Here is a 24,121-nt window from a genome sequence, read left to right on the forward strand (position 1 = left end):
CGCATCTCCTTGGGGGGCGGGAGGGTTCTGGGGGGCTGCGAGGCGCGCAGGAGAGCCAGGCGCCTGGTCTCCGCCGAGCTGAGGAGCCTCGGAGCCGCGTAGTTTCCGCCGGGGAGTCTTTAGCTTTCCGTCGAGGGTCGTGGTGGCCTCGGTGCAACGGCTGTTCCCGAGACTCCCCTCAGGTCGTCTGCGGTGCGGAGAGGCGGGACCCCCGCGCGGCCCGGCCCGTGGTCCCTGTGAAGGCGCGGGACCCCGCCCTGTCCCTGCCCGCGCCGCCTCAGGAGCCCCAGGTGCGATCCCGGCTTGGTAGGAGGCGAAGAGGTGAGCAGCGAAGGGTGTAGACTAGTTAAGTTGGGGGATAGATTGCCAGATCAAACAGATGTCTTTGGAGTATTTTAAAAATTTAAATTTATTTTTTACATTAATTAATTAATTAATTAATTAACTTTACATCCCAATCATAGCCCCTTCCTGGCCCCGCCCCGTTCCTCATCCCTCCCCCCCCTCTCCCTCCTCCCTTACCCCTCAGAAAAGAGTACTTCCCTTACCCACTCCAGCACCTCAAGTCGCATCTTCCACGGTGGTCTGGCAAGGCAGCCCAGCCAGGTGGAAGTGATTGAAAAGCATGCAACAGAGTCCTTGTTAGAGACAAGCCCCAGAATAGTTTAAAAGGAGCTTGTAAAATTTTTGCTTTTGTAATTAAAATATTTTGATTCTCACTGCAGGTAGACAGTCAGTAGCGCTGAGTTTTCTCTTTTATTGTAACAGAATTTACAACACTCCCTTTTCCCACTACCTGTTTAATATTCAACTTGGTTAAAACCATTTCTAGAAGGAAATGTTAATAGTATTTGACCCTGAGACTAAGGAGATTTTAAAAAATCGTCTCCTTTGTAATTGTGTGTGTGTGTGTGTGTGTGTGTGTGTGTGTGTGTGTGTGTAGGGGTTGCTAGTGAACATTTTGCCCTTATAACTAGGAGAGAAACAATTTTTTTATTGTTCATGAAAATTTAACTAGGTCTTGAATTTTTGCTTCATTTAATTATATTTTTTCATGAATAGAACTTATTGATAAAGATATTAACTCAGATCGAGAGAAAACAAATTTAATACTCTTTTAGGACATCTGGCAGTGTTGCTTAATTGGCTGCAAGATTTATTGGTATTAGGTTTTTCTGAAGCTAGACTCAAAAATCATATAAGGGTATAGGAGATTATTCAAGTAAGTACAGAATCAGAAGAGAGGAAGATCATGGGAATTATGAATACTTGTGTGATGTGTACAGACAACCAAGAAACTGAAGAGCTTTGAGAAAAGAAAATGGGAAATTTTAGGAGATAGTGGAACTTAAGGACTCAGGAGAATAGAGTTTTAATGAAGTCTTCAAGTGATATGAGTCAAATGGATCAGGAAATAAAGTGTCTGCTAACTAATGGAGAGAGTCTTTGCCTTCAGCAAACACAATTTGAGTAAAGTAATAAGGGCAGAAGCCAAATTTGAATGAATTTGAGTTGCAAATAGAGGACAAAGAAGTAAAAATAGTGAGTGTAGACTCTATATTTTGAGAAAAATAAGGGATGGTGGTAGCAGTGGGTATTAGAAGGGAGCTTGTTGAGCTTGTTAAATTGGAAAGAATATAAAGAGTATAGAGTAGCTTTCTGTTAAAATTCATTGTCCTCTATCAAATTGTGGAAGTTGAGAATAAGTAGCTGCGTCAGACTGTATTTCACTTGAAGTCCAGTACTTTGATCTTCAAGTTTTTGAGTTGTTGGACTTCTTCAGGCATGTTCTAACAATTCTCCTGGATAGCTTATGTGGAAATCAGGTGTTTTTAATTAAATCACAATTGCTGCACACATTAGTTAGAGCCATGGGTTTAATATGCGTTTAAAAGAAATGGTCTTGGATTTAAATTTCTATATAGTGGCTTCACTTTGGAAGTTTTGTTGTTTTATTCTAAACTTCACACTAGTGGTTTAATGAATATTCCACTTAGGGTTTGGAAAGGTTGGTTCAAAGGGAAAGTCTGACTATCAAGTATTGAATATGAAACTGATACCTGTACTGGTGGGAGTTTAGTTTGATGCAATCATTTTCAAACTTTTTGGCAGTATATATTAAGGTGAAACGTGCACAAACTGTATGCAGTTACCTAACAACATTCTAGAAAATGTAAACTAATAGGAAAGAAAACACATTAAATTGTTAAAATGAAAGAAAACAAGTGGGGTGGATTAAAAGGGGGCACTGTATAATTTTGGGTATGCTGGATATATTAATTTACTGGATTGTGGTAATATTTTCCCCAAAATACTCATACATGACTTATTTAACTGTAAAATGTAAAAGTATGCAGTTCATTTTGTGACAGTTTTGTACATTGATAAAGTAAAGTAAATGAAAAGAGGAAGAAAGGGCAGCATTTGGGTATAGTTACTTTCTTTAAATACTATAGTTGTATCAGGGTGATAATATTGTGACTACTTTAAATTTTCTTCACATTTTATACTGTATTGTTAATATATAATTAACAAGTTATTTTATATATGTAAAATGTTACACATATCTATACATTTAAGGAATACAAATACTCATATACTTAAGAAATAAGACATATTTAAAGCTGTCCTTTGCATTCTTTTTTCCTTTTCTTGATTTTCTTTGCAATTTTATTACATGATCATGTGTTTCTAAAATTTTTTATTGTTTAGTTTTGTCTGTTTTGAAGTACACTATAAAGTAAGTTATACTGCATGATTTCTAAGATTTATTTTTTACACAGGGTTTATTGTGTAGCTCAGATTGGACTCAAACTTGCCATTCTCTTGTCTCTGCCTCCCAAGTGATGGGATTATAGGTGTCTACCACCATGTTCTGTTCTGTGACTTCAACACTTTATATTTGTGATATTCTTCCGTATTCATATGGTTTAGATTATTTGTGTTATTTTTTCAGTATGTCATCCTGTTATGTGACTTTTTCATTGTTTACCCACAATCCCTTTGATGGATGTTTAGGGTATATGTTTTATTTATTTATTTATTTATATTAAAAGCTGTTTTGTGATAGCCTTCCAGTCTATTATTCGTTATATCCACATATTTGAATTTTCTTGCTTTTAAGATCTAAAAGCAGAACTGTGGGCCTTTATTTTTTGAAGATAATACTGGGTTATTTTATATGCTGCTTGTATCAGTTATACTATCACAAGTAAGCGTTCTCATTATTCTTATTACCATGTAAGAAATGTGTACATTTGCAATTGCCTGCAAATTTCCTTTTAGTGATCTAGTGAGTAAAAAATAGTATCCCTTTGGGGGGTTTAATTTGTATTTCTTTAGTTATAGATAATGTTGAATGTTATGTAGTTGTATGGAGTATCTGTTTATGTTATTTTCTTTTTTATCTTCTAGAAGTTCTTTATCTATTTTTGAAATTGTTCTTTTATCAGCTGTGCATGTAAGTAACTTGTCTATTTTGTTTATAGTGGTTTTTTGAAGAATATACCATATGTTTTGATATAGCTGGCTATGGTTTTTTTCTTTTTTTGGTTTCTACTTTTGGTGTATTATTTAATGTTTAATCTTTCCCTTCATCTTATAAAAATATAGTCATCAGTTCTCTGCTGAAACCTTTAAGATGTTATCTTTCCAATGTTTGTGTCGCTCAATTTTTGTAACACAATAAAGTAGTCTATTTAAAAACTGTTATTAGGGCCATGGAGGTGGTTTGGAGAATGAAATGCTTGTTCCGCAAGTCTTATGACCTGAGCTTTGATCCTTGGAACACAAGGTGCACAAGTAGAGAGCTGATGCGTTTATACTCCCGGTACTTCTATGGTGAGATAAGAGGAAAAATCTGCCAGTAGCTCATGGGCAAGCTAGCCTGGAGTAGAGTATAGTGCTTGAAAGAAGAGAGACCCTTCCTCAAAACAAGATGGAAGGAGAGAACCAGATCTCCAAAAGTTGTTCTTTGACTTCTACAACACAGAATGGCTCTTGGGTACCCTCGTGTACACATACAATAAATAAATACATTTTCAAAAATGTTACCATACAATGGAACCCATAGCAGGAAACCAGCTAGGCTACATAGCTACTTCAAGGTCAGCCTAAACTACTGAGTAGCAAGACCTTGCCTCAGAAAACAAACAAACAAACAAAACAAAAAACCAAAACCAAACAAAACAAGCAAACAAACAAACAAAAAAACCAGAGCTAGGAGCATTGCTTAGTAGTAGAGTGCTTGATAAGTATGTGCAAAGCCGTGGGTTTCATCCTCAGTACCACAAAAGAGAAAAAAGCCTTTCATATTTATAGCCTGAACCTATATGTAATTATTTTCTTGTGTGTATATAAAGTGGGGGAATACAGTTGTTTCTTTTTTGTCTCATATGGGTAATTATTTATTGAATGCTGTAATTTTCATCCTAGTGATTCTGGTCATGTGTCAGATTTCTGTGTATTTGTGAATGTGTTTCAAAGCTATTGTGTCTTTGAACTGTTTATGTATCCGTACTTTGTGGTCTTGATTTAGTTGTAGAAAGAACCTTGACGCTATGCTATGTTTCTTGTAAAACTGGACTTCTCAAGTTATTTAATATTATAAAAGTAAACTTTTACTTTTTATAATATATTGCTTTGTTTTTTAATATTTAAATTATTCACTTTATATCCCGACTGTAGCCCCTCTTTTGTCTTCTCCCAGTCCCCCTCCCCGTCCCCTATTCCCTTCCCCTAGTCCTCAGAAAGGGGGAGCCCTCCTCCCCTACCATTTGACCCCAGTCTATCAAGTATCATCTGGACTGCCTGCGTCCTCTTCCTCTGTGGCTTGTCAAGGTTACCCCACCAGGAGAAGTGATCAGCAAGTGGTGCCATAGTGCATTTCAGAGGTAGTCCCTACTTCCCTTATTATGGGGCCCACAAGGAGACTGTGCTGCCTGTTGACTGCATCTGAGCAGGGGCTCTAGGTCCTCATCATGATGGTCCTGGGTTGGTGCATCAGTCTCTGTAGCACCCCCACCTCCCAACCTGGATTTGTTGGCTTCATTGGTCTCCTTCCAGAGCTCCTGTCCACCTCCAGGACCTTCTATCCCCAGCTCTTCCGTAAGACTCCCTGTGCTCCCCCACAAAGTTTTATTGTGAGTCTCAGCACCTGCTGCTTTGGTCCCCCACTGCATGGAGTCTGTCAGAGGATATGTATGGTAGGTTCCTGTCCTGTCCTGCTCCTTCTCTTCAACTGCTTCCAATGTCTATTCTATTTGCCCTTCTGAATGAGAATTAAACATTTTCCCTAGAGTCCTCCTTGTGATTTGGGTTTTGTACATATGTGTATTGTAGTGTGGTTATCCTGTATTATGTGGCTAGTATCCGCTTATAAGTGTATACCACACATGCCTTTCTCGGTCTGGGTCACCTCATTCAGGATGATTATTTCTAGTTCCATCTATTTGCATGCAAATGTCAAGATTTCCTTGTTTTTAATAGCTGAGTGGTATTCCATAGGCTTTTGAAGTAAGGCCTAATGATTCTTTGTATTTCCTCAGTGTTTGTTGTTATGTCCCCCTTTTCATTTCTGATTTTGTTAATTTGGATATTGTCTCTCTGCCTTTTAGTTTGGCTAAGGGTTTGTCTGTCTTCTTGATTTTCTGAAAAACAAGCTCTTGGTTTCATTGATTCTTTGAATTGTTCTCTTAGTTTCTAATTTATTGATTTCAGTGCTGTGTTTAATGATTTCCTGTCATCTACTCTTCTTTGGTGTGTTTGTTTCTTTGTTCTAGAGCTTTCAGGTGTGCTGTTAAGGTGCTAGTATGAGATCTCTCCAGTTTCTTTTTTAAAAGCACTTAGTGCTATGAACTTTCTGTTTAGCACTGGTTTCATTGTGACCCATAAGCTTGATTATGTTATGCCTTCATTTTCATTGAATTCTAGAAAGTCTTTATTTTTTTTATTGTGTCCCTGATCCAAAGGTCATTGACTAGGGAGTTGTTCAGTTTCCATGAATTTGTAGGCTTTCTGTTATTTCTGTTGTTGTTGAGTTCCAGCTTTAGTCTGATAAGATGCAAACAGATTTTTGATCTTCTTGTATCTGTTGAGGTTTGCTCTGTGACCAAGTATATGGTCAGTTTTGGAGAAGGTTCTGTGAGGTGCTGAGAAGTAATATTCTTCTGTGTCTGAGTGAAATGTTCTGTAGATATCTTTTAGGTCCATTTGAGTCATGGCATCTACTAGTTTCATTATTTCTCCATTTAGTTTCTGTTTCAATGATCTGTCTATTGGTGAGAGTTGGGTGTTGAAGTGTCTCCCACTATTAATGTGTGGGGTTGATGTGTGATTTAAGCTTTAGTAACGTTTCTTTTATGAATGTGGGTGCTTCTGATTTGGGACACAGATGTTCAGAATTGAGACATCATCTTGGTGTAGTTTTCCATTGATGAGTATGAAGTTTCCTTCCCCGTATCTTTTGATTAGTTTTGGTTGAAAGTCTATTCTATTAGATAGTAAAATGGCTACTCCACCTTGCTTCTTGATTTTCTTGGATACTTTTCCCCCAGCCCTTTACTCTGAGGTAATGTTTATCTTTATTGCTAAGATGTGTTTCTTGTATTAGCAGAATGATATATCCTGTTTTTGCATCTATTCTGTTAATCTGTGTCTTTTTATTGGGGAGTTGAGACCATTGGTGTTGAGAGATATTAACGAGTAGTGGTTTTTCCTGTTATTTTGACTTTGGTATGGTAGAGAAAGAGTGTGTGTTTCCTTTCTTTTGGTTTTGCACACATGGGGTTATTTATTTCCTGCCTTTTCTGAATAGAGTCAGCCTCCTTGGGTTGAAGTTTTACTTCTAGTATCTTCTGTAGAGCTGGGTTTGTGGCTAGGTACTGTTTAAACTTGGTTTTGTCATGGAATATCTTGTTTTCTCCATCCATGGTGATTGATAGTTTCATCGGGTATAGTAGTCTGGTTTGACATCTGTGGTCTCAGTGTATGCATGACATCCATCCAGGCCCTTCTGGCTTTCATAGTCTCTGTTGAGAAATCAGATGCAATTCTGATAGGTTTGACTTTATATGTTACTTGGCTTTTTTCTCTTACAGCGTTTAATATTCTTTCTTAGTTCGGTACATTTAGTATTTTGATTCTTTTTTAAAAAACATTTTATTAATTTATTCATATTATATCTTTATATCCTGGCTGTAGCCCCCTCCCTTGTATCCTCCCATTCCTCCCTCCCTCCTACTTTCCCCCTCCCCCCCTCCCCTTGACTGTGATTGAGGGGGACTTCCTCCCCCTGTATATGCTCATAGGGTATCAAGTCTCTTCTTGGTAGCCTGCTATTCTTCCTCTGAGTGCCACCAGTCTTTCCCATCCAGGGGACATTGTCAAATATGGGGCACCAGAGTTCTTGTGAAAGTCAGTCCCCACTCTCCACTCAACTGTGGAGAATGTCCTGTCTATTGGCTAGATCTGGGTAGGGGTTTGTTGCTTACTACATGTATTGTCCTTGGCTGGTGCCATAGTTTGAGCAGGACCCTTGGGCCCAGATCTGCCAATCATAATGTTCTTTTTGTAGGTTTCTAGGACCCTCTGGATCCTTCTATTTTGCCATTCTTCCATGCTTCTCTTACCTAAAGTCACAATAGGATGTCCTCCCCTCTGTCTCACTTTCCTGATAAGTGAAGACTTTCATGAGACATGCCCCTTGGGCTAGTGTCCAGATATAAGTGATTATACACCATTTGACTCTTTCTGCTTCTGGGTTAACTCACTCATTATAATCATTTCTAGTTCAGTCCATTTGTCCACAAATTTTGGGAATTCCTTGTTTTTAATAGCTGAGTAGTATTCCATAGTGTAAATGTACCACAGGAGAGGATGTGGAGAAAGATGAACATTCCTTCATTGCTGGTGGGAATGCAAACTGGTACAACCACTTTGGAAATCTATCTGGCGCTTTCTCAGAGAAATGGGAATAGGGCTTCCTTGAGACCCACCTATTCCACTCTTTGGAATATGCCCAGAAAATGCTCCACCACACAACAGGGACATATGCTCAACTATGTTCATAGCAGCCTTATTCATAATAGCCAGAAGCTGGAAACAGCCTAAGTGTCCCTCAGTAGAAGAATGGATAAAGTGATTATTATGTGGCGGGAGAATTTTCTTTTCCAGTCTAATCTGCTTCTTGTATGTTTATGGGCATTTCTTTCTTTAGGTTGGGGAAATTTTCTTATTTTCTTTTTTTAATATTTCATTAATTTATTCATATTACATCTCAATTGTTAGCCCATCCCTTGTATCCTCCCATTCCTCCCTCCCTCCCGCTTTCTCCCTACTCCCCTCCCTATGTCTGTGACTGAGGGTGACCTCCTCCACCTGTATATGCTCATAGGGTATCAAGTCTCTTTTGGTAACCTGCTGTCCTTCCTCTGAGTGCCACCAGGCCTCCCCATCAAGGGGACGTGGTCAAAAATGGTTGGGGACATTTTCTTATACAGTTTTGTTGAAAATGTTTTCTGGGCCGTGGATCTTGGAGTCTTCTCCTTCTATTCCTATTATTCTTAGGTTTGGTATTTTTACAGTGTCCCAGATTTATTGGATGTTTTATCAGAAACTTTTTAGTTAACATTTTCTTTGACTGATGCATATATTGATTAATCCAACAGTATCTTCTACACTTGAGATTCTCTCTTCCATTTCTTGTATTCTTTTGGTATTGCTTATGTCTGCAGTTCCTGTTCTCTTCCCTAGGTTTTCCAACTCCATGATTGCCTCAGATTGTGTTTTCTTTGTTGCTTTTAATTCCATTTTTATTTCTTGAATAGTTTTATTCATTTCTTTTACTTCTTTCTCTTGTTTGATTGTATTTTCCTATAATTCCTTAAAGGGTTTATTCAATTCCTTCATCTGTTTGAATGTATTTTCCTGTATTTCTTTGAGAGGTTTCTATCGTTTTCATCACCCCAGGTGTAAAATCTTGTGCTTCTGGGATGTTAGTATCTCCAGGACTTGCTGTGGTAGGATCATTGGTTTCTGGTGGTCTCAGATGGCTCTGAGTTTTGTTACTTGTGCTTTTGCATTGGCCTGTAATTATTTGGTTGTCTCTGGTATTAGCAGGCCTGGAGGTTCTTCCTATGGCGTCACTGTGTCCCATGTGGGCCAGGCATCGTGGGTACAGGTGAAGAGAGCTCCAAGCTGAAGGCTGCTTGCTAGAGCTCCGCATAGGCCTCCTCAGGATGGTGAGCGATGGGTGTTGGAGCCTGTGCCTAGCTCAGTTCTGCTGGGTTCGCTGTCTGTGCCACAGTTGCATCAGGCAAGAGAAGAGCAGGCTGAGAGAGCTCTAAGCCGAAAGCTACTCGTGTGCCCCTCAGGTACCCTAAAGGTGCTCTAATGTCAACCGCATTGGCTGTGAATATTGTCATATTTCACCAAAGCTAATTTTAAGTTAAAAAGTAAACATAGGACTTTATTTTGGAAACATAGTAAGTTATAATTTAGAGCAAATTTTGTACAGAAAGCAACTGAGCGTGCTATATATTAAGAAATGGGAATTAACATGCCAAAAAACTAAAAGACTGCTGGAAGTATAAGAGTGAGGAGCTCTGAAACTCTGTTTGAGGGCATTTGCTTAACTAGGGAAACTTGATCGCTGTGAAGTCCGTGGGTTATTTGTACTGCTGAACATGTGGAATTCATCCAGAGTACCTTGAAGATAAGCTGAGAGAGCTTCTGCCCCTAATTCTAAGGTCCCAAGGGCTGATCTGTTGAGGAAGGAGTGAAAAGTTACTTTCTTTAAAGAAACAAAACAAAGTACTGCTAGGAAAGTTGCCATAATGCTAACTAAAATAGAAGGGGGAGAAAAGCCTGCCTTTGCAAGCTGTGGCCATCAAATAAGCCAAGTGAAGGTGTGTGGGGTGTAGGGGTGTGGGGAGGTGGTTATCTTTGATAAACTTAAAAAAAGATACCTTTTAAATTAAATTCACCCCATTAAAGTATATTATTCAGGAACAATCTTGTGATTTCCCTAAAACAGTGGTTTTCAATGTTGCCTGACCCTTTAATACAGTTCCTAATTGGTTGTGGTGACCCTCAACCAAAAATTTATTTTGTTGCTACTTCATAACTGCAATTTTGCCACTGCCATGAGTCATAATGTAAATATCTGATATCAGGAATGTTATATGTAATCCCTAAAAGGATCATGGCCCACAGGTTGAAACCCACTTTCCTAAATGGAACCTTGTAGCCATTTATATTATAGTATCTTCCCACTTTCTCTCCTGCAGCTTCTGACAACCACTTTATTTATCTTCTGTCTCTGTATTTGCCTATGAATAGAATCAATCATATAATGTGATCTTCTTGTCTTACTTCTTTTAATTAGTATATTGTTTCCAAGGTTTAGCCATGATATAGCATAAATTTGTACTTCATTTTTTGTTGAATAATATCCCGTATATATACAAATAAATGTCTATAGATACAAAAGATAAACTCTGTCTTTTCACTGATGAATGGTTGATCATTTCTGTTTCTTTGCTCTTCTGAGTAGGGCCACTGTGAACATTTGTGTTCAAGTTTTTTTTTTACATGAAAATATGGTTTTCATTCTCATAGGTATATTAAGCCAGATTGGAATTTCTGGGTCATATGGTAACTCTTAGTGAAGTTTTTGAGGAATACCCATGGTATTTTTATTTTTATTTTTATTTATTTGTTTATTAGTGATAGTGAGCTTTTCATACATTTAGCTTTTTATTTTATTTTTATTTATTTTTTGTTTTGATTTTTTAAATTTTAATTTTATTAATCTATTCAGATTACAACTCAATTGTTATCCCATCACTTTTATCCTCCTATTCCTCCCTCTCTCCCTCCCGCTTTCACCCTATTCCCCTCCCCTAGGTCTATGACTGAGGGGGACCTCCTCCCCCACATCCTCCCCCACTATATGGTCATAGGCTATCAAGTCTCATCTTGGTAGCCAGCTTACTCTTTCTTTGAATGCCACCAGGCCTCCCCACCAATGGAAGGTGGTCAGATATGGAGCACTAGAGTTCATGTCAAAGTCAGTCCCCGCTCTCCACATACCTGTGGAGAATGTACAGTCCATTGGGTAGATCAGAGTAGGGGTTTGATATTTACTATTATATTGTCCTTGGTTGGTGCAGTAGTTTGAGCAGACCTCCTGGGCCCCGACCCACCCATTACGAAGTACTTCTTGTAGGTTTTGCTCAACCCATGGTATTTTTTAACAAAGTGTCTATACCATTTTACATTCTTAGCAGCAGTGTGTGATGGTTCCAATTTTTCTTCATAGATTTTTGTGTGTGTGTTTTCAATTACTGTTTGTAAAGTGATATATCATTGTAATTTTATTTGTATATCCATTTTAGTCATTGAAGTTGCTCACTTTTTCATGTTTATTGGCTACTTGTTACCTTGCAGCAATACCAAATTCTTTACTCATTTGGATTTGGTTAGTTGTCAAAAAGTGAATTTAAAAGAATCAAGTAAGCAATTACAAATTGCTTGACATCCTTAAAGATGTCAGTTTTTATAAAACAGAAGTTTAGTATGTTTTCAGTGAAAATGTCATCAGATTTTTTTTTTCTTCTTAGAGCTACACCATACGGCAAAGATAATTGGTAAGATCAGACAAGCGTGAATTGCTATGAAAAAGCTGAAAGTGAAGAGCAGTAAGTATGTATGCTGTACATTTTAATCCTTTAAAACTAAAATCACACAGTATTGATACATGAATACATTGACCAATGGAAGAGAATAGAAAATATAGAAACACACCTAATTAATTACACAGGACAATTTAGTATTTTAATAGAGGGAATATTCTAACAGTAGTGGAAAAAATAAAAAAATTAAATGTTTCATTTATTTATTTGGTACTGAGGGTCAAATCTAGAATTTTTTTACATATTAGGCAAGTTCTCTGCCACTGGGTTATATCCAAAGCTTATAGAAACACTTTTTCATAACAAAGAGTATAACAATCAAATCAAGAAGCAAATGACAGCTTAAAAAAACATTTTCCACTTACATGATGAACATGAGTCAATCTCTGTAATACATAAAAAACTTCTAAAACTAAATAAATGGCAGCCTATGAACATGGATAGTTCATATAAAGAGCTATAGTTTTGTCTTATATGTAAATTGATGCCAAACATCATATTTTAAAGATTTATTTTCATTTTATGTGTATTGGTGTTTTGCCTGGATGTATGTGCCAGCAAAGGCCAGAAGAGGCAGGCAGGTTTACAGACTGTTGTTATCTGCCATGGGAGTGTTGGGATTTGAGCCAGTGTTCTTTTTTTCTCATTTCTTTTCATAATATTTTTATTGATTATTTGGGGATTCACAACATGAACCCCACTTGTACTCACTTCTCAGTGTTCCTTGGTCCACCTCCTCCCTTCTCCTCCAAAAAATAAGTAGGAGGAGGAAGAAGAGGAGAAGGAGAAAGAGGAGGAGGAGAAGGAGGAAGAGGAGAAGAAGAAGGAAAAGGAGAAGAAGAAAAAGAAAAAGAGGAGGAGGAGGAAGAAGAAGAAAGTTCAATTTGTGTTGCTCTTATTCTCACTAGAACATAGTCACACTCCCAGTGGCCAGCACGTTAAAGAAAACTGAGTCCTTCCCCACTTGCACCCCTGTCGGAAGCCATCAGTTATGGAGAGCTACACTTCAGCATCCTTATTACATATTTTAAAAAGAGTTCTCATCTATGACTTTATGTCTAAGTTGTTACTTTTGTGGAGGTGAGATGGAGTAGGAGTTGTCATATAGGATTTCTATGTCCCTTTTTCTCATCTGTGAATTTGCAGTCATCAATACCATGGCAAAAGTAGCTTCCTTGCCCCTTACTGCCAATGGAGCACATGGTTCTCTGGCAACAGCACATGCCACTTCAGCGTGGTCTCTGCTGGCAGTACAGACCATGGAGCTCAACATACTCCTCTGCTGCAGCACTGGCTATGACATCATCATAGCCCTCAGCAACAGCACAGGCCAAAGACATCAACATGGCCTCAGGTGCAGCCAGTGTTCTTAACCACTGAGCCATCATCTCTCCAGCCCTTCCCAATGTAATTTTTAATAACATTAAAAAATAAAATAAAATCCTTCCTCAAAGTCAGAAATAACATTTAATAGCATTTAAACATTTAAAACATCAAAGGGCATTAATTTCTTTCCTCTCACACTAACAAAATTGCAATGCAGCATTTGAATAACATTTTGTTGGCAACAAATGTGATTTTATATACTTCTGTTATAAATAGGAAATTATAGCAATCAAGAGAAGCTTTAGCACTAAGAGCAGAATTACACATGTACTTTTTGACCCAGTAGTCCTAAAATTTGCAGATGTATACTGAGAAATATTTGAGTAATTTATGTACACAGAGCTACTTCTAATAGCAAAAAGTACAACAATTTAATTTGATCTTGAATTCAACAAAACAACTCTTGAAAAATAGAAACCAAAGGTGAAACTAGCTACAAAGTATATTACATTTTTCATGTTGTAGATGTTAAATTTTTCTATGTGATAATGCTATTATTTTAAAGAGTACTACCTTTTAGAAATGTCTATTTATAATTTATTTCAGATGTTTGAATACTTCAGCTAGTGAGAGCTTCTCAAAAGTTAACTACTGAGGCCTTCTGTCATATCATTTAGTGATTTTTATTTAAGTATTTAGTTTAAATTATATGATTGAATTTTGTTTCAAAGTAAGTAAAAAATATAGGACAAGTGAGAAGTAGAGAAGAAATAATATTCACCGTAAGTTGAAAATTGTTTAATTTGGGTGATTTTGTTATTGTAGGTTCTCTTGTGTGTGTTTAAATTTTCTATAAAAATGGGCAGAATTTAAGTAGGTGTAAATGAAGAAAGTCCCTTTGGAGCAAACACATTGATATCAAGGTAGAAAACTGGACAAAAAATTCCCATGTACTATGTTCCTGATAAATATAATATATAATCCATTTGCAATATATCTTATTTGTGTGCTTGCTTTCCTTTCTACCTCTCTGTGTGTGAATAATACAATATTTAAGACTGTATTGTATATTTTTCCTGTTAGTTTAAATCTAAAGATGAGATAATTTATAAAAGTGAACTTGTAAAATTTATAGTGATTCGCTTATCAAGCCCCAATTATAAAGGATTTTGGATATCAAAATAATTGATGTAGAGGAAGTGTAAAATTCCTGTCTTAATTTTTATGACAGCCATATTTACTTTCAAGTTTTGCTTAGACATAAACCTAGATGTTTCAGATATAAGAGAATATTGAAGAGGGAGTTTTTCAAATTGTAACCATTGAAAGTGTTCATTTTATAATTTGAAGTATGTTTTTCTGATAAACCATGAAGATCCCATGTTGTATAAAATCATATAAAAGAATAAACATGTATCTCTTAAATATTTTTCTTTAGAACCCTCATTATGCATAAGAAAGATACAGTATGATTTGTTTAGTGATTGCCAGTAGCATTGACCATGATTATGCTTTCTCTTTCAACAACAGATTGATAATAAAATTGGAAGTTTTCTAGTTATTAGAAACTGAATGTAATGGCTGCAGAATTTATAAAGAGTTGTTGTAGAGGATGTTTCCGTGGTGAAACAGAAAACCACAAGTGTGAGTATTATTTTGATTTTGGTAGACACTTACTTAGCACTGCCTTTGTGGCATTTTATAATACATTAATAAGTTAAGATTGTTTTCTGACTTTGATGGGAAGGCATACTAGGTGTTATTTCAGAACGCCCAGGGACCTTGAAGTATAGTGGGGAGATTGGTTAGATCGGCCCGCGAGACACCCTGGACATCACAGTAAAGAAGGTAGCATTTGCCATGGGAACCTGAACGGGATTAAGCAAGCCAGTGGCAAGTATGAAAATCTAAGCGCTGGACATAGGCAGATGAATGAGGTAATATAGTCAAGGCAAGGAGAGAGGTGTGCTTGGGGAACAGTAAACTCCGATAAATGTTTTGATGCAAATAAAGACAACGTCCACTTTATGTACAGTATTAAAAATATCTTGTGAATAAATGATCACTGTGCTGCATAATTTTATGTTAACACAAGCTAGATTCATTTAGAAAGAGGGAAACTCAATTGAGAATTGCCGCCATTAGGGGGAGGACAGCTCACTGTGGGTGGTCCTGGGAGCTGTAAGAAATCAAGCGCAGCAAGTCAGTAAGCAGCGCTTCTCCATGGTTTCTGCTTTAGTCCCATCAAGTTCTGCCCTGAGATCCCTGGATGGTGGACTTCAAACTGTCAACTAAGATAAACCCTTTGCTCCCTAAGTTGATTTGGCTGTGGTGTTTTCTCACCGCAGTAGAAACCCTAAAACAATCACTGTAGAAGAAACAAAGCCTTATCAAGATCTGCATGTATGAAGGACTCCTAGAGTAGTTATTTCCTTTTTATATTGTATAGTTACTTACCTCTTCACGCTTGGATTGAAGCTTTGTTACTCTATTCTGTGATGCCAATGGCACAGTACCTCTGCTTATTACAGACTCTGGAGTAGGGGCTTAGTTTTACTCACATTTCTGAAGGTCAAAGGTGATGTTTTTTCTTTCCTGGCAGTATGCTGAGGCAGTGCAGAATATCACTTGATAGAAAATGGAATGAACTCATATAACTTGTCTCCTACAAAGCCACCAGCATTCAACCATTCTGCCCATTCAAAGGAAACTGATCCTAGAGACCCCATATCTAAGTACATGATTTGCTTTAGGTTTCCATAAAGTGTTTTACTTCCCTTACAGTGCAGATTGTGGGTTAATCATTGCGGTAGGGATTAAATGTCAGCACATAGGGATACCCTTAAGCCATTATCCAGCCTGTAACAGTTTCTTTTTTACATTAAAACATTCCTTAAATTCCTGTACTATAGTAGTGGTACTTTTATTCATTCTGCAGATAATACTAACCAGAAACAAAAATTACTATCCTTTTCTACCCTTTCTTAGGTTATGCACCTATGTACATACTATTTTAGAAAATAGCAACTTAGGGAGAGTTGCTAATATGATAAATATTAGTCAGTATGCATTTTATTTAGTGATTTGGTGGAGAGTTTTGTAGACTTGAAGACTTTTATCTTTCTTTTTAAAATTTACTTATGTATTTGAGACTCAGGTTTTACCTAAAGCAGTGACAACAAAAGTTGCTTTGTTTATAACATTTTTAAATGACTAGACTTTTACTTGAAGACATTATTAATTTAACTGTGAAATAAACTTGCTTCCCATCAATGAGCTCTTATAAAATTGACCCTTAAGAACTGCTTTTCTCATTCTACTAAGATAATGTACCTTGGCAATGACATATTAATTCATCAAATCTTGATTGGCCAAGATTAATGTAGATTCCAGAGTGCTTGTTAGAACTCAAGAGTAGCTTGTATTAGAATGTTTTCTAAAATTATTCTTAAAAGGCCAGGCATAGTGGCACAAACTGTTAGCCCTAGCATTCAAGAAGCAGAAGCAAGCAGCAGAAACCAGCAGATCTCTATGAATTCTAGCCAAGTGTGGTGTACAAAGCAAGTTCCAAATCAGCCAACGATATAGTAAGACTCTGTCTCAAAATAAAACAATAAAATATAATGAAAGTAAAAAATAAAATAGTGGTTTTAAAAGTACCAACTATTTTGGGTTTAGATTTTTAGATTTTACATATAATCTATATACATTATTGTGACTTCTTTCTGATTTTTTTCTTCTTTTGAACACAGTTTCTGTGGAAAGAGACTTTAACACACCAGTCTCAAATAGCCAAAATACCATCTGCATACCTCCATTGACTTCTGTTTCAGTTAGGCCCCAAGTTGGCTGCAGTGAGGATTATTTGCTTTCCAAGTTACCATGTGATGGTAAAGAAATCCCATTTGTGGTGCCCAGGTTTAAGTTATCTTACATTCAGCCCAGGACACAAGGAACTCCTTCACATCTGGATGAACTGGAAGGTAAACAGTAAAACATCAAGATTTAAGAGTCAACAGGAACTATTTAAATGCTATTAGTAATGTCATTTGCTTTTTTAAATCTCTCTCACACAAAATTTGTGCAAATAATTATATTTTGAGTTTTATAAGTTCTTTTCTATAGAATAGCTTAATGAATAGTATTTTTGAAATGCCCCATTGTAGAGACTGATCACAATATAGCATGACACATTTATATGTAGTTTGTTTAATGATATATTTTATTTATATGTGTAAATGTTTATGTCTGTGTGTATCACCTGTTTTTGGATGTCTGTTGGGGCCATAAGAGGGTGCTAGATCTCCTGGAGCCAGTTAGGAGTGGCTGTGAGCTACTCAGTGTGGGTGCTCGGAGCTTGAGTCTGTGTCTTCTGGAAGAGCAACACGTGTTTTTACCTATGGAGCCATATCCCCAGCTCCTCCTGTCTGACCTTTAAAAAGTCACATTATCTTTTATTCACCTAGAAAGAAAAAAGAATTTAATAAGTAAACAATGAGGCAGAAATAGTTTACCTACTATTACATAACATTTGGTACAATGAGACTTAGGAGACAGTCAAGCAGTCCACCTGCTTTCCTGCTTCCGGCTTGTCTTTCTTCCTTGTTCTCCACTCTGCTCTTCTTCTCCCTCCCGCCTTCACTCCATCTTTTCCTCCCTCCCCCGCCCTCCTCAAACTAAACTTTTCAGACTGAATAGGCACATGAATAAGATAGATTCATTGCCTGAAATTTGGCTCATGTTGTAGAGGTTAATTAGTAAAGATAAAATAAAAGAACACAATGCTCTTAGTTTTAAAAAAATTGTGTTAGTTCATTGAAATACTTCAGTCACAATGGCCTTTTCCCCTCAAATTTTGTTAGAAAAATTTCAGGCATATAAAAAAGTTTAAAGAACTTAACAGCAATACTTTTATGTCTAACACTTAAATTATCCTATCAATATTTGTACTATATTTTTTATCATTATCTATATAACTCCATTCTTCTATCCAACATTAACCTCTGTTTTGGAATGGGTGAAACATTTAAGAATAAATTGAAGTCATCAATATACTCCTAAATACTTATACATATCATTTATTGAAGTTTACTAATCTATTTACAATTTTATTCTAACACAAATCTTTTGTACAATGTCCTATTTCTAAAACTACTTTTGAGTTTTGTGTGTATTTTCTGAGTTTTAAATGTTATTTGTTGGATATTGACAAATACATATAATAGTATAGTTCAAACCCCTGCCAAGATATATATTACTTGTCCACATTTTTTTTATGTGTGTGTTTTGCCTTCTCCTTCTTTCTCTTTTGGAATTCTGATTATATACATTTTGACCTTTTGATATTGTTATATGGATCTCCAGAACTGTTATTTTTTCCTCAATAGTTTTCCTTTAGTTTGAGAATAATTGGCCTATTTTCAAGTTCATGGTCTCATTTGTCATTGTCATTCTGCTCTTAAGTCTATTTTCTGAATATTTTATTCTAGACATTGCATATTGGAATTTGTATTTGGTTCTTTTTTGTATATTTAATTTCTCACTTGTAATTTATCATATTATTATAAAAGTGTTTTAATGTCTTTTAGATAGTTATGGTGGTATATTTGTATTCATTTCAGTATCTAGGTAATATACTAGATTTAGGTTCTGACAGTTACCCTTTTCCCTTGAAAATGGGTCACATGTTTCAGTGACTTTATATGTGGACTAATTTTGGATTATATTCTGGATAAATGATATTGTAGAGACTCTGGATTTGGTTATATTTGACAAGTCTTACCATTTTCTATCCCTTCCTGTCTCCTTCCACACTTATAACTTGATTGAACTTAGACTATAAATGCTGCCTTGGGTGGCAGCTCTTGATTTTTGGTTCAGGGATTAGTCAGATATTTGATCAAACTTGATTAAATTTGGGAATTTCTCCTTTCCGGGATCCCAGCCTTTCTTTTCAACATCTCTGGTTGCCTGGAACACTGCTCTCTAGTCTATCTTTCAGTTTGCTATTTGAGTTTTGTATACTCTGCATAGTGTTGGCTTTTGCTTACACTGAAGCTAACAGTCACCTGAAGAAAGTAAGAAATGCATAGCAGTATATGATAGGTTTTCTTTGTTCTTCTCATGTACTTGACTAGAAAACAAATTGAATTTTGTATTACATAGGTAAAAAATTGCTTAACTCTTTTTTTTTACTATATAAGGTTTTATTGTAAAATAATGTTATAATTTTTTTAATTTTTGTTTCTCCTTTATTAATTTATTCTTGTTACATCTCAATGGTTATCCCATCCCTTGTATCCTCCCATTCTTCCCTCCCTCCCATTTTCCCCTTATTCCCCTCCCCTATGACTGTTCCTGAGGGGGATTACCTCCCCCTGTATATGTTCATAGGGTATCAAGTCTCTTCTTGGTAACCTGCTGTCCTTCCTCTGAGTACCACCAGGTCTCCCTCTTCAGGGGACATGGTCAAAGGTGAGGCACCAGAGTATGTGAGAAAGTAATATCCCACTCTCCATTCTACTGTGGAGAGTGTTCTGTCCATTGTCTAGATCTGGGTAGGGGTTTAAGATTTACCGCCTGTATTGTCCTTGGCTGGTGCCTTAGTTTGAGCGGGTTAAATTATAGTCTCATTGAGAATGTTGGATATATTTACCATCTAATGTATATATTCAAGGAATTCCTCTTGGGACTCCATTGTAGAAGTCAAATTTCTGAATATTTGTGTGTATGTATGTGTGATGGAGTGAGACAGAGGAGGCAATTCTGAGAAAATAGATTACTATCAATAATAACTAAAACTATTTAAGAATTAGAAATTTGTTTACTAGCTAGTAGGTCTGTCTACAACTGTCCCTTACTAGTCCTTTACTGCACTGACAACAGATTTTATCACTAATTTTTAAAGTCAATGCTTACATACCTATCCATTAATGATGATAGATATTTTGGCTTAAAAATGTTTAATTGTGGTTTTTAAGGGGTAAACTATCATGTAGTGTTACATTTAGTTTTATAGCACAGTTTACTAAACTGAGAGAAATTCAAGTTGACCCTTAGATATCATTGTGTACTGTCCAAAGGAAAAATTTGAATTCTGTAGTGTTTTACTTGTATGAAAGAAAAATGAAATGAAGATACTCATATTTTTAGGGATAGCTTATAAACGTAATGAGCCATCTTCAGTGGTACTGAGGAGCTTTAGTAATATAGTAATAGCAGCATCAACAATAACTATATATAAAACACATGTTATATATAAACAAATTTATTTATAACATATAAATATGTTATATTTATTTATTTATAACATAAATATGTTTTATTTATGTTATATATAAATATATAACATTAAATTTATATGTAATATAATAAAAATAAGAATAAATAATGCTCTTAGAATCATTGCTATTTTTGTTGTCATAAACTAAGACTTCAAGTAACATTTTGTTTATGTGCTAAATGATTTAAGTGTTAGTTTATAAAATATACGTCTCTCTTTGCCTTTATCTTGCGTACGTAGGCAAGAAGATGGGAGCCGAAAAGAAAGAAAGGGAGATTTTGGAACATAGATGGAGGATAGAACAAAAGCTAGATTATTGAACCTACTCCTTAACTCAAGGCCTTAATTGTTACTTAAAATGAAGGTTATGTCTAAGTCATTGCTATGGAATTCAGTATATTGATAAAAAACATGGGCATGTCAAATACTTGGCAGATTTTAACACAAGAATATATATCCTAAGTCTAACAGATAGATATGACTCTATCGATATATGAGGTAAAATAGTTGAATAAGGTCTTCAAAAGCCTCAGCGACACACAGAATATGGCATTTAAAGTTGTTCTTACAACCCTAAATTTCTTTGACAACAAGACAAGTTAACTCCTGACCCAGCCAACCTCAAAGAAGATGATGAGCATCAAAGAGTCTCCTTATGGGCATGGCTTCAAAGGTGGCAAAATAACCACTGGGAATGTCCATGTTCCTGCCACAAACAGAATCTGCCTAAAAATGGACAACTTAGATGCAGGCAGAGTTGATGGCCGCACTTTGCCAAGTCAGGGTAAGCAAGTCCTCAATAGTTCCTGCCCTGCGAACAAGTCTGGCAGAAATATTAGGCCAGAAAGCGGAAGATGAAGCTCCAATGTTATAACGTGTATTGGGTGACTGGTCAGGCAGTAAACTGCCTTAAGTCAATTTGTACATTTTGGAAGCTGCTAACCCACACTGCTGGTTCACTCAGGCATTTAAGTTTATTCCTTCTTAAGTCTCTGAGGGGCATTGAAGACAAGATAGTATAGTTTATAACCAAGTTTAGGTGGTTATAAGATCGTTTTAGATCAAGATGAAGTTAAGCTATTAGAGTTGAGATAGGATAGATATTGAATCTCATTCGGAAATTTAGACCCAACAAGACAGGAAAAACACTTACTTCAAACAAGACGAATGCAGATGGCCAAGTCACTATGAATGTAACATATATAGAACTCATTATTCTCATAATTGTCACATGGTTCTCCCTGCTGTATGTAGCTTGTTTTATACATGTGTAATAAAATAAAAGTATTTTTAAGAGTTTATAAAATATATAAATAATGGCTCTCAGACATCACAACTCTTTAGAATTTCCCTTCTCTGTACTATAGTTGTATTATGCAGTGTTTACTGAACCAGAGTGAAGATAAAATTTCATCTCATATCTCTTATTTTTCTTTTCTGAACTCAGTGTAAATAATTTAATTCATCATTTAGCATACTTCAGGAAATAACAGTTAATACTGTAGGTTCAATTTTATGTAGGACAAGGTAGGACAGAGAATCAAAGGTGACAATAATTTAAACATTTTTAGACATTTTTGTGTGTTTATGTGTATAATATATGTGTGAATGTGTATTTGTGTGTGTGTGTACATGTGCACATGTTTATGGAGTTCAGAGGTTGACAGTGGCTGTCTTCCAGTCTATAGAAGAACAATGCATTCCATTCTGTGTTTGAGACTTTATCTCTCCCTGAGCCTAGAGCACACCCCCTGGCTGCACTGCTGACCAATGGGCTCTGAGAACCTTCCTGATTCTGTCCTTTCAGAGCTAGGGAGACAGACAAGTGTCAACATACTTGGCATTTATGTGAGTGTGGAGACTTAGACTTAGGCTCTTTTGTATGTAAGGTAGGCACTTACTGACTAAGCTAGCTCCCCAGCCCTTAAACTTAAACTTTTAAAAAGTAAATGTGCATGTATATGGGTGCATGCATATACAGAGATCAGAAGATAACCTGTGGTGACATTTTCAGTAGCATTGTCTACCTCCATGGAGAGAGAATCTCTTCCTAAAGCTCACCAATAAGCTAGATGTACTGGCCATCCCATCCTCCCAGCACTGGGTTTATAAGCACACAAATCTGTGCCCAGCATTTTTTATGAGTTCTGGGAAATAAACTCAGATCCTCATGTTTGTAAGGTAAGGGATTTTTGCTATCATAAATTTAACCTTTGGAAAACCGTAGCTTATGCTATATGATTATTAAACTTGAAAGAAAACTTGAAATTGCTTTATCCTTTTAAAATAGTAAGATATCTTACATATGGAGAAAAATACACAAAGAGAAATGTAAAGCTCAGTGATGTGTTAAAAAATAAAACACATATACAGCTACCACCCAAGTACGGAAAATAGAGAATTACCAGCAAGCCTACCTCTTATTCACTGAGATTAATCAGTATCACAATTGCTATTATCATAATTTTTGTTTTTCTTCTTATTATATATATACATGCTCTTAAATGTTATGTTTCCCCAATTTTCTGGCTTTTAGTTATTTGTTTCATTTTTTTACTGAAAAAATATTTTTTCATAGAATATATTCTGATTCAGATTTCTCCCTGCTTTTGTCTTTATATTCTTTTTGTCTCTCCTTAGAAAATAAACAGGCATCTAAGGGATAATTAAAAAATAAAGTAAAATAAGTTAAAACCAAACAGAGTAAAATAAAACAAACAGAGGAAAAAAGAAAACCAAACAGAGGAAAAGGAGAAAAAGAAAAGCACAAGAGACACATAGACACAGAGACACACATGTTTGCACACACAGGAAATCCATAAAAACATAAAACTGGAATCTGTAGTCTTTGATATTTTTAAACCTACTTTATTTGGGGTTCTTCAGTGCCCCCCTCTCTCTCCCAGCCCACTAACCCTAGGTAGGAGAGAAGGAAGGTTAATAGGAACAGGGGGCGTGGACCTTTTTAGACTCAGTTCCCTGGGGTGGTTCTAGTCTTCGTCATCTGGATTCCAGTAGTCCAGCGCACACCACAGCAACCGCAGCAGCAACCCGAAGTGTCTCTGGAGCCTTTCTCCCTAGCAGCGTCTTGAAGCAAAGCTAAAGTGAAGCCATGAGATGCAGAGTGATACACAGCGATCTCTGTCTGTTTGGGGCTATTTTATACCCTCCCAGAGTCCATAAAGGGTGTTTTTCAGCCGACAAAACCCATACCCTGGCATGAGTCTGTTTCCAGTGGACAAACATCATGTGTCCTCTCACAAGGCAGTTTCACATCCCACATGGGATAAAAACAAAAACATTTTTACCTCCACTACTGGAAGCCAATATATGCACTCAAAGGACCTGTAAGGTAAAATTAAAAAATGCCCTGACACTACATTATGAGTCAAAGAACCTCCAAAGGTGCCATTGTGTTCATTTTGTGTTGACCATGTACTGCTGGACATGGGGCCTACTCTTAGGAGTATTTAAAAATTTTTACCTCAGTGATACTTTCTTGGAGAAACTAATTTTTATTTGTAAGTAGTTATCAATTGGAGATAGCTTCTGGGTTAGGGATGGGGACTCTGTCTTGTACAGACCTGTAGCGGCCTTGTGCATGCTGCCACAGTCTCTGTTCATATGTGCATCGGTCGTGCTCTATTTAGAAGGCCTTGTTTTCTTGGTGTCCTCTGTCTCCTTTGGCTCTTTACACTCTTTCTGCCTCTTCCTCTGCAGAGTTCCCTGAGCTCTGAGAGGAGGGACTGATGGAGACATCCCATTCAGAGCTGAGTGTTCCAAAAATCTCTCACTCTCTACACATTATCTAGCTGTGGGT

The 24,121-nt window shown here is 36.5% G+C and overlaps 1 protein-coding gene across 4 annotated transcripts in view; it reads left to right on the forward strand.

Moving 5' to 3' along the window:
- Nucleotides 1–24,121, forward strand: part of TC2N (tandem C2 domains, nuclear) — a 74,018-nt gene that overhangs the window by 145 nt on the left and 49,752 nt on the right. Inside the window, exons 2-6 of one of the 4 annotated variants that reach the window (XM_084791444.1) lie at nt 3,415–3,460; nt 11,622–11,699; nt 13,845–13,942; nt 14,550–14,663; nt 16,772–17,002. In XM_084791444.1, the coding sequence (XP_084647570.1) occupies nt 14,597–14,663; nt 16,772–17,002 (298 nt within the window). In that variant the 5' untranslated portion in view covers nt 3,415–3,460; nt 11,622–11,699; nt 13,845–13,942; nt 14,550–14,596. Of the gene's footprint in view, nt 1–10; nt 322–3,414; nt 3,461–11,621; nt 11,704–13,844; nt 13,943–14,549; nt 14,664–16,771; nt 17,003–24,121 lie in introns of those variants that run through there. The other 3 variants (XM_084791443.1, XM_084791445.1, XM_084791442.1) reach the window with 3 other exon arrangements.

The sequence above is a fragment of the Acomys minous genome (genome assembly GCF_964271855.1).
Source record: "Acomys minous genome assembly, chromosome: 8".
Taxonomy (NCBI): Eukaryota; Metazoa; Chordata; class Mammalia; order Rodentia; family Muridae; genus Acomys; species Acomys minous.